Source organism: Spinacia oleracea, chromosome 6, assembly GCF_020520425.1.
Source record: "Spinacia oleracea cultivar Varoflay chromosome 6, BTI_SOV_V1, whole genome shotgun sequence".
Taxonomy (NCBI): domain Eukaryota; kingdom Viridiplantae; phylum Streptophyta; class Magnoliopsida; order Caryophyllales; family Amaranthaceae; genus Spinacia; species Spinacia oleracea.
The window spans coordinates 64,309,885-64,321,618 of record NC_079492.1 but is presented as its reverse complement, the minus strand read 5'-3'; the positions used below and the strand labels follow the sequence as shown (position 1 = coordinate 64,321,618).

Genomic DNA, 11,734 nt, shown 5'->3' with positions numbered 1-11,734 from the left:
TTCAGTCGTATTTAAATTAATTCATGATTTTAATTTTAGTAAAATAATTAGAATAAATAAAATTTATTATAATTACAATATTCAAAATTAAAATCCAAGAAAATAATTTAAATTATTAATTTTTAAAATTAATTAAAATTACGTAAACTGAAAATTTCAAATTAAACATTCAAAACGATCTAATCGCATACGCAAACACCCTACGCATCGCACGCCCATGGGCCACACGCACACAGCCATCGCTGGCCATGTGCGCGCAGCCCATGCGCTCGTCGCATAGCTGCTGCATCTTCCCATCGCAAGCCATCGCACAAGTGGTGCTCGTTGCGCGCGCGCCAGCGCTCGACGCACGCGAGCCATCGCTCGCTGTGCGCGCTCGCCAGCGCTTGCTGCGCGCGCTCCAGCGCTTGATGCATGCGAGCCATCGCTCGCTGTGCGCGAGCAATTGGGCGCGATCAACGCTGGGCGCAGCGCTCGTGGCACGCGAGCTTGCGCTCGCTGCGCGCGAGGCAGTGCGCGTTGTGGCGCAGCTCGCTTGCTGCCCACACGCGACTGCCATGCTCTGCCTTCGCCCATGCCCATTCATCCATAGCTCGTGGCCCACGACACAAGGCAGGGCTGCTGCCTTGTGCTCGTGCACCATGCCCCTGCTCATTGCATTCGTGCCGCACGGGCGACGAGCTCCCTTGCTCGTCGTCGCATGCCCGCACTATACAACACCCCTTAAGGGTTACACGAAGCGTCCATTGCTTTGTGCGTGCAAGTTATATGAACGAATCGCATAAAAATTTAAAATTTATATTTAAAATTAATAACCAATTTAATAAATAATATTAATTTCATAATTTTAGGGCGAAAAATCGAAAATTTATTATTCAATTGATTTCCGATTATCATGGATTCAAGCCTAGGTCATAAAAATTTAAAATTTATCATAAATTTACAATTTTTATGGTGGTTTTTAATCATAGGTTTCTAATTAAATTATAATTAATTATGAAAATCAAATTAATTCTAAATTATTCTAATTTTCAACTAATTAATCATAATTACAAATTAGATTGCATAATTAACAAGGCTGGCATTCAAACTTGTTAAACATATACAGTAGGTCAATAAAAAATTCAAGATTTATCAACAAGAATCGCAAATGTTTAATTTAACATCTTAAATTTACGAAATTTTGCATTCGAAAAACTAAAACCTTCGAAAAGTCATAGTTAGGCTTCGAATTTGAGAATTTGAGAATTTGAGAAAAGTCAAAATTTTAGAATGCCTTTTACATGCGGAATTGACACAAAAATCACTCGATTTGGATGAGTAACGAAGAAACTGCCGAAAACCTGCGTACGTATAATTAAATAAACGCAATTTGCAATTAATTAACAATTACGAAAATTAATCACCCCTTTTAATTCTTGCAAATTTGTAATATTTAACCATGTTCATGCAATTTAGATTATGAAAATAATAAGAGGCTCGTGATACCACTGTTAGGTTATGATACATATGACAATTCATAAATCATGCGGAAAAACCATTTAGCCAGGAATACATATTATTTACACAAAATCATATAGCATAGTTTAGATGCATACTCTTTGTTGCGTGCCTTCCCTAGCTGCGCCCGAACCGAACAAGAACAAGTCTTTAGGACTCCAAGTGTCGTCCCTCCGTAGATAGTCCACACACTAGTGGAAAAAGGGTCATTTGCATCGCACTTTTAAGCATATTTGCGTCGCACATCGTGCGTGGCAAAAGCTCTCGACGCAAATGACTAAAAGTCATTTGCGTCGCACATTTGTGCGACGCAAATAACCTTATTTGCGTCGCACAATTAGCAAATGTGCGACGCAAATAACTTTTCAACATGATGCCTGAAAAGTCATTTGCAACGCACATTAGCTAAATGTGCGACGCAAATAAGGTTCATTTGCGTCGCACATTTAGCTAATGTGCGTTGCAAATGACTTTTCAGGCACCATGTTGAAAAGTTATTTGCAACGCACATTAGATAAATGTGCGACGCAAATGACTTTTAGGCGCAAAAAAAAAGTCATTTGCCACGCACAATAGCTTAATGTGCGACGCAAATGACAATTTTAGCGCCAAAAAATTAAGTCATTTGCCTCGCACATTGAGCTAACGTGCGTTGCAAATGACTTATTTTTTTTTAAAAAAAATATTCGTTTTTTAATATTTTAGTTGGAAATTCCGACATGATCGTCTTTGAAATTAGACGGTTCATTCCCAATACCGGGAATACATTTATAATTAATACCTGTCACAAAAGTTTACAACGTAATTAACGTTCCCAATAAAAGGCAATTAAATTCGTCATAGATCGATCAACCAACATGTTACAACAAACATAAAATTATTACAACAAAGGTACGTAGCTAGCTAGAGATCAAGTTCATATTACAAATTAAGCTAAAAATTCGACATTGTTCATGAAGTAATCTGCCAAAAAATCTTTCACCTCATTAATCTCCTCCGCTGAATAAGGCAATGTTCTTGAAAAATCCTAAAAAAGTGTAAATAATTCAATTTATCAACGATTGATCAATATAATAGTTTTGTGTACTTCAATTTATTATATAAACTACGTAGTTTATGAGAACATACCTTAGTAAGATCTTGACTATTACCATGATTCATTATTATGTCGTACATAAAACGCATGACGTAGTAGCCACAATCTAGTGATCCCGGTTGTTGAGCACACTAAATGCATTAAAATAAATAACACAAGTAAAATTTCTATCACATTGTATGTTATAATTTTGAAAAACTTATTTCTTAGGTAAATAATAAACTAATTATATATATATATACCTGTGCTGGAATCCATGTTAATTTAGTTCCCTTAGATTGTCCACCTAGTCTCTTGTAACTCCGAAAAGCACTACACATTCGATAAAATATGCAATTATATATACTTTGTTTACACATGTAAATGCAAAGAATATTTTACATGTAAGTGCAATTATATACTTTGTTTACACATGTAAATGCAATTATATACGTAGTAGTCACATTTAAGGCTAATTGGGTCGTACGTTCTAGGTCATTTTTAGGCAAAAATGATGTTTTCGAACCCAACTTTGAACCAAAGAACCTAAGGAATGTTTTCAAACTTATTACACGTCTCATATGCATAGTTATAACTTTGTAAGGCCCTTTACAATCTATTATTTCACATTTAAGGCTATTTGGGTCGTCCTAGGTCATTTTTAGGCAAAAATGATGTTTTCGAACCCAACTTTGAACCAAAGAACCTAAGGAATGTTTTCAAACTTATTACACGTCTCATATGCATAGTTATAACTTTGTAAGGCCCTTTACAATCTATTATTTCACATTTAAGGCTATTTGGGTCGTCCTAGGTCATTTTTAGGCAAAAATGATGTTTTCGAACCCAACTTTGAACCAAAGAACCTAAGGAATGTTTTCAAACTTATTACACGTCTCATATGCATAGTTATAACTTTGTAAGGCCCTTTACAATCTATTATTTCACATTTAAGGCTATTTGGGTCGTCCTAGGTCATTTTTAGGCAAAAATGATGTTTTCGAACCCCAACTTTGAACCAAAGAACCTAAGGAATGTTTTCAAACTTATTACACGTCTCATATGCATAGTTATAACTTTCTAAGGCCTTTTACAATCTATTATTTCACATTTAAGGCTATTTGGGTCGTCCTAGGTCATTTTTAGGCAAAAATGATGTTTTCGAACCCAACTTTGAACCAAAGAACCTAAGGAATGTTTTCAAACTTATTACACGTCTCATATGCATAGTTATAACTTTCTAAGTCCCTTTACAATCTATTATTTCACATTTAAGGCTAATTGGGTCGTCCTAGGTCATTTTTAGGCAAAAATGATGTTTTCGAACCCAACTTTGAACCAAAGAACCTAAGGAATGTTTTCAAACTTATTACACGTCTCATATGCATAGTTATAACTTTCTAAGTCCCTTTACAATCTATTATTTCACATTTAAGGCTATTTGGGTCGTCCTAGGTCATTTTTAGGCAAAAATGATGTTTTCGAACCCAACTTTGAACCAAAGAACCTAAGGAATGTTTTCAAACTTATTACACGTCTCATATGCATAGTTATAACTTTCTAAGTCCCTTTACAATCTATTATTTCACATTTAAGGCTAATTGGGTCGTCCTAGGTCATTTTTAGGCAAAAATGATGTTTTCGAACCCAACTTTGAACCAAAGAACCTAAGGAATGTTTTCAAACTTATTACACGTCTCATATGCATAGTTATAACTTTCTAAGGCCCTTTACAATCTATTATTTCACATTTAAGGCTATTTGGGTCGTCCTAGGTCATTTTTAGGCAAAAATGATGTTTTCGAACCCAACTTTGAACCAAAGAACCTAAGGAATGTTTTCAAACTTATTACACGTCTCATATGCATAGTTATAACTTTCTAAGTCCCTTTAAAATCTATTATTTCACATTTAAGGCTAATTGGGTCGTCCTAGGTCATTTTTAGGCAAAAATGATGTTTTCGAACCCAACTTTGAACCAAAGAACCTAAGGAATGTTTTCAAACTTATTACACGTCTCATATGCATAGTTATAACTTTCTAAGTCCCTTTACAATCTATTATTTCACATTTAAGGCTAATTGGGTCGTCCTAGGTCATTTTTAGGCAAAAATGATGTTTTCGAACCCAACTTTGAACTAAAGAACCTAAGGCAAAAATTTAGGCAAAAATGGCATTTTCATATGCATACTTTACTTACTTGTTTAGTGGCTCCTTAATCATCAAATTTCTCTTCTTCTGTTGAGAATCAAATATGTAGACCTCACGTTTAGACAAGCAAAGAACTAAAAGCATCCAGTGACTCCTACATACAAACAATAAACGTATGTAGTTAGAAAAAAAAAGTTAAATTTATAACAATCAATTAAAAACGAAGTTCAAAGTAATTTTCATACTTTTCGTAGTATGGACATAAGATGAATGTCTTAGAACTAAGTGCACTCATGGACCTCGTCATGTACAATAGAATTCGATCTGCATCGGACTTTAACATGGTGGCCGAGATCATCTCCGGGCACATGAATCCAATACTATTGGGGTGACAATCATCGTGAAAACACAACTCACTCAAAGCCCTATAATATAGAGTGTAAGAACGTTAAGACAATCATAAAAATCAAATTTAGGGGCAAAATATGAATTTAGGTAACTCACGTAGCAAAAACTTGTATTATTGATATATTGAGCCATGCTCCCGAGAGAAGTTGATCGGTGTCTTCAACGGTGACACTAATTTCAAAGTCCTTTTCCATATTGAATGTCCTTTTAGTGCAATGTACCTTAACATGCTCCCCTTCTTTTAATCCCAACATCATAGTTTTCATCACATTGCACTTACCACTCAAATTTTGCACTTTATAATTTTCAAGGAAATAGGTTTTTGATTTAGTGTTGGACGCTTTTGTTCCACTTCCCCCAACCACTATCTCTTTCCCTTTGTTCCCTTTCCCTTTAGGCTCTTTACTTGTAGGCTTGTTTACCTGAGGTATGATTTTCAAATAACGATATACATATTAGTGAGCATACATGGTATAATAGTTCTACTTCAAATTATCATGCATATGTTAGTTACCTCCTCATTCGTAAGCGACACCAAATGCTTTGGCCACTGAGTGAAGGTACCATGAGCTTGAGCAAGTTTCTTAATATATTGAGAAGGCACGGGGACGGGAGCTTCTTTGTACGCGGGCTCAAAATCATCAACGCTCACTTTCACGTTATCGGACGTGACGTCGTTGTGGTGATCAAGGAGCAACTCTGGACATATGGTACCATAGGCAACAAAGACTTTCTCCGAGCCTATGTTCAGGTATAGATGGCACGGGACAGGTTCCTTATTATTTATTTTGAACAATAACGCAAATACAATGTAACATGTTAGAAAAGTTCAATAGAATTAACTAGAAACAAAGTACTTGAAAAACACAAATTATCATACCGTAATGTCGGCAAATGGATCTGAACCCCCGGAACGACAACTACTATGAACATTTGCGTCTATCCTCATATGGCTTGGTATTTGGACACCAAGTTCTTTAGCAAATGTGATAAATTTCTCCATGACCATGGCATCCATCTTGGAGTTCATCTCTTGTATTGTCTCATCTTTGACCCTTTTGGTCACTCTTGCTTCCATTTCCTCCATCTCCGCATCTCCATACCGTCGAAAGCTACGCCGCTCTCCGGTCCCCCACACAGCTTTGATGCCTACTCCACCACCAAATGTTAGTGGTCTCCCTTCTTTAGTCTTACCAAGTGCACGAGATAAGACATCATCTCGTGCACTTTTGGGAACAAATTCCCCTTCATCTTGTTTCCTTTTCCATTCATCCTACATGAAATCAAATGGTTTTGAGAAAAGTTCAACACTTGGTTTCATATTTAAGAACATATATGAAATTAGAGGAATCACAACATTACGCAAAATTGTTAAATGAACTTACAATATTTTCTTTGACCTTTTGTGTGCCCTCATCCGGCAAGTAAGGATTTCCTTTCTCATCTGGTACCGATCTTGCAAGAAGCCATAAAAATGTCCTACTCGGTAAACTTGAAGAAATTGTAGACGCAGAGGAACCTTCAGATGACGAAGAAACTGAGGGAATGTACCCTTTTCTCTGCCATTCACTTGTCATTTCAGCATATGATTTCTGTCCCATATGATGAGGATATATGTTGAAAGATTGACTTTGTCTTGCTTTCTCACTTATTTCCTAATTTTAGGGGGGTAAAAGAAATTATTACAACAAAATAAAACTTAGATTATAACAAGACTTTAAATAAGAATAATTTTTATACCTCAACTTCTTCGGAGGTACGTATCTTCACAAATTCCTTCCATATATCCTTAGTTATATAACTATACAAATCATATGGCATCTTTTCATCTTTTGGCCTTTTCCTTGTACCCCGGATCCAACCAGTCGTCAATCTTGATTTGAATTCCCTCCAACGCTTATCACAACTCTTTAAGACAACTTCTTTCTTAGTTTCATCTGTGATATGAAATTCTCTCTAAATGAAAGAAAAAGAAAAGGAACAAGAAAGTCTTTTAGCACATGAAAAAGACACGTAGATATGTACAACTGAATTTCCAAAATAAAACCGGTTACCTTGACGTCTTCCCACAAAGTGTCTTTTATTCCTTGTGAAACATCTTCCCAGGTTCTGATCAATATTGAAACCTTTGCGCGACTTATCTCGCCAATGTGATTCTTGTAATCTGTTGCCCATTTCCCTGTGGGTCGGTCCAAGTGATCCCATTCAATTTTTCTTGGAACCCCGGGCATGGATTTTATTCCTTTTGTAGGGCCTCTTGGCTTCTTTTTTTGCTTTTAGGGCACTTGATTTGGTGATTTGTTAGAAGGACCTGAATTTGCGTGTTGATCTTCATCCATGCCTGACGCTACTGCATTGGAAAATCATCAAAATTACATACCTTCAAAAGCAGGATTTTAAAATAAAAATAAAGAACTGACCAGTTCTGTGCACTGATCTGCACAGCTCAGATCAGAACTGTGCAGATCAGTGCACAGAACTGGTCAGAACTGATCAGTTCTGTGCACTGATCTGCACAGCTCAGATCAGAACTGTGTAGATCAGTGCACAGAACTGATCAGAGCTGACCAGTTCTGTGCACTGATCTGCACAGCTCAGATCAGAACTGTGCAGATCAGTGCACAGAACTGATCAGAGCTGACCAGTTCTGTGCACTGATCTGCACAGCTCAGATCAGAACTGTGCAGATCAGTGCACAACACTGGTCAGAACTGATCAGTTCTGTGCACTGATCTGCACAGCTCATATCAGAACTGTGCAGATTAGTGCACAGAACTGATCAGAGCTGACCAGTTCTGTGCACTGATCTGCACAGCTCAGATCAGAACTGTGCAGATCAGTGCACAGAACTGATCAGAGCTGATCAGTTCTGTGCACTGATCTGCACAGCTCAGATCAGAACTGTGCAGATCAGTGCACAGAACTGATCAGAACTGACCAGTTCTGTGCACTGATCTGCATAGCTCAGATCAGAACTATGCAGATCAGTGCACAGAACTGATTAGTTCTGACCAGTTCTGTGCACTGATCTGCACAGTTCTGATCTGAGCTGTGCAGATCAGTGCATAGAACTTGGCAGTTCTGATCAGTGCGTCAGATACCTCATTAGGCGTGTCGGAAAATTGATCCATCACTCGACGCTTGAACCATGTGAGGAATGAACGATTATGCTCTTTTATCAGTTGAGGACCATTTTTTGAAGGATATTGCTCTCTAAGAAAGTTCATGTGCTCAGCCACGTATGGATGGACTTCACTAAGACTTTGCACCACAAACAGCTCAACCTTACACATCATTTCAGAACTGATTGATATCCTTTTCTTGCCAATTGTACCTTGACTCCCAAGTCTCCCATCATGTCTAGACTTTGGTACTCCGACTTCTTTCAAACGTGCCATATATTGAGAAACCCATGCAGCAACTTCCTCCGCGACGGTTCGTTGGACAATACTAGCTTCAGGTTTGGCCGGATTCATCACTCTATTTTTCAAGGTACCCATTTCCCGTTCAAAGGGATACATGTACCTCATACAAACTGGCCCACAAAGCTTAATTTCACGAACAAGATGCATAATCAAATGAGGCATCATGTCAAAGAATGATGGCGGAAAATACTTTTCAAACCGACACATGGTCTCAAGTACATCAGCCTGCAAATCATCCAGTATTGTTGGATTGATCACCTTGCTACAAATTGTGTTGAAAAAGAAACACAATCTTGTAATGGTATACCTCACTTGTGGCGGCAATATCCCTCGAATTGCAACCGGCAGCAATTGTTGCATCAACACGTGACAATCATGAGATTTCATTCCAACTAATTTCAAGTCAGACATGGACACAAGTCTACGAAAATTTGAAGAGTAACCGGCAGGGACCTTTAAGCCATGCAAAGACTCACAAAAGCTAACTTTCTCCTTTTTAGACAAGGTGAAACAAGCTGGGGGAAGGTACCAGCGTTTTCCCCTTTCTTGAGGTGCCAACTCGGAGCGACCCATAGCAGCCATATCTTGTCTAACTTTAGGCCCATCCTTCGTTTTCCCTTGCATATTCAACAATGTCCCAACAATGGCATCACAAACATTTTTCTCAATATGCATTACATCCAAACAATGCCTAACTTCCAAATCTCTCCAATATGGGAGATCCCAAAAGATAGACCTCTTCTTGTAACCACCACTTGGATGACCTTTATAAGGCTTACCAAACTCTGTCTCAATGTCTTTAACCCGTTCATAAACCTCACACGCACATAAGGGGGCAGGAGCTTCTCTCATCTCCAATTCTCCATTAAAAGCTTCCTTCTCTTTTCGAAATGGATGATCTTCAGGAAGATACATCCGGTAATCCATGTACACATCTTTCCCACAAAATTTTAGGCGCCTCGAGACCAAATCATCATGACAAACTGGACATGCCTTCTTTCCCTTTACAGAATACCCTGACAAATTTCCATAAGCCGGGAAATCATTTATCGTACAAAAAATCATGGCACGTAAAGTGAAATTGGTTTTGGTGTATGCATCAAACATCAACACCCCTTCATCCCACAACAATTTCAAATCTTCAATGAGTGGCTCTAGATACACATCTATGTCATTTCCGGGTTGTTTAGGCCCAGAGATTAAGAGCGACAACATGATGTATCTACGCTTCATGCATAACCAAGGAGGCAAATTGTATATGGTGAGAAGAACCGGCCAAGTGCTATATTGGGTACTAAGTGTCCCAAATGGGTTCATTCCATCCGTGCAAAGACCAAGCCTGAGATTCCGAACTTCTTCCCTAAAGACCTTGTACTTTCGATCAATGTTCCTCCATTGTGGAGAATCAGCAGGATGCCTCATTAACCCATCTTTCTTCCTCCCTTCGGCATGCCACCTCAAGAGTTTTGCAGTTTTCTCTTCTGAGAAAAGGCGCTTAAATCTTGGTATAATTGGAAGATACCAAAGCACCTTAGCCGGAGAAGGTTTCTTCTTAGTTGATGTTGCATCATTATCCACGATCTTGTAACGGGACAATCCGCATCTTGGACACTCATGCAGATTTGCATACTGCTTTCGATACAACACGCAATCATTTGGACACGCGTGTATCTTCTCATAATCCATACCCAAAGGACACATAAGCTTCTGGGCCTCATAGTTAGACCTTGGAAGTTTGTTTCCTTCAGGAAGATTACCAGACGTGGCCTCCAAAAACTGTGAAAAACTCTTGTTGGTCCAACCGTTTTCCACCTTTAAGTTGAAATATTCGATGACGGCACCAAGTACAGTTTGTGTAGAACCAGGATATAATGGTGTTGCGGAAGCTTTGATTATACTATCATACATATGGGGACGCTCAACGAAATGATGGTCTTCCACATCATGCATCATATCATCTATCCTATCTTTCTCCTCTTCTTCCTCACTTTCGACGCACTTGATTGAGTTAATTGCGTCGCAGTTTTACTAATCTGCGACGCAAATGACTCTGGGGGGCATCCTAGAGTCATTTGCGTCGCAGTTTAATGAAGCTGCGACGCAAATGACTAAATTTTATGCTAAAATTTTTCATTTGCGTAACATGTTCAGAATGGCGTGGCAAATGCGGGGATGCAAATAAGCCTTTTTCCACTAGTGGCACGTCCGGATCCGCCTTAAGATTGACCAACTAGAATCGCCCTTAAGGTACTAAAGATTTTCGGCACTTATAGTCAAGGAATGTGTCTGAATTTTCTCTCAAAAACTCACTTTGAATACTTGAATAATCTATGAAAATATGTGACCCTAGGCACGTATTTATAGAGTTATGGAAAGGGTTTTGGAATCCTATTAGGATACTAATTTATTTAATTATAACCCTACCAGGACTCTAATTAAATAATCATTATCTAATAGTTTTAGGATTTAATCACACTTTGAATCCCAATTGCTTCAGGATTCCCGCACAAGCATTGCACGAGCACCGTACACCCGCGCAAGCCTTGCGGCCCACGCTAGGCGCACAGCGCTCGGCCCATTGTTGTGCTCTTGCGCGCGCGCCCAAAGCCTTGGCTGGGCCTGGCCTTGCGCTGGGCCTGGTCGAGGCTTGGCGTGCGATGGTGCACGTTGGCTCGCTGGGCGACGGCCTGGCTTCGTGCTGGGCCTTCGTCTAGCGGGCCTCGTCCGATGCTAATTCGTACGATACGCTTTCGATTAAATTCCCGATTCCGGAATTCATTTCCGATACGAACAATATTTAATATTTCCGATTCCGGAATCAATTTCCGTTTCGAACAAATATTTAATATTTCCGTTTCCGGAATTATTTTCCGATTCCGATAATATTTCCGATTCTGACAATATTTCCGTTTCCGGCAATATTTCCGATTCTGGCAATATTTCCATTTCCGATAATATTTTCCGATACGTACCATGTTTCCGTTTCCGGCAACATCTACGACTTGGATAATATTTATATTTCCGATACGATCCATATTTCCGTTTCCGGCAATATCATCGTTTCCGGAGTATTCATTTCTTGCCTGTGACGATCTCAGCTCCCACTGAAACCAAGATCCGTCGATTCCGAATATCCATAGATGGAGTATTTAATGCCATTAAATACTTGATCCGT

General features: G+C 38.8%; 1 protein-coding gene across 1 annotated transcript; it reads right to left on the bottom strand.

Annotated features, from left to right (window-relative positions):
- Window positions 1–2,243: 2,243 nt before the first annotated feature.
- LOC110794218 (ubiquitin-like-specific protease 1) lies at window positions 2,244–5,879 on the bottom strand. The gene is made up of 7 exons (XM_056833434.1): window positions 5,649–5,879; window positions 5,231–5,556; window positions 4,972–5,151; window positions 4,776–4,880; window positions 2,839–2,908; window positions 2,629–2,727; window positions 2,244–2,527 (listed from the first exon to the last, which is right to left on the bottom strand). The coding sequence occupies exons 2-7, from the start codon at window positions 5,398–5,400 to the stop codon at window positions 2,429–2,431; spliced, it is 723 nt and encodes a 240-aa protein (XP_056689412.1). The 5' UTR covers window positions 5,401–5,556; window positions 5,649–5,879; the 3' UTR covers window positions 2,244–2,428.
- Window positions 5,880–11,734: the final 5,855 nt, after the last annotated feature.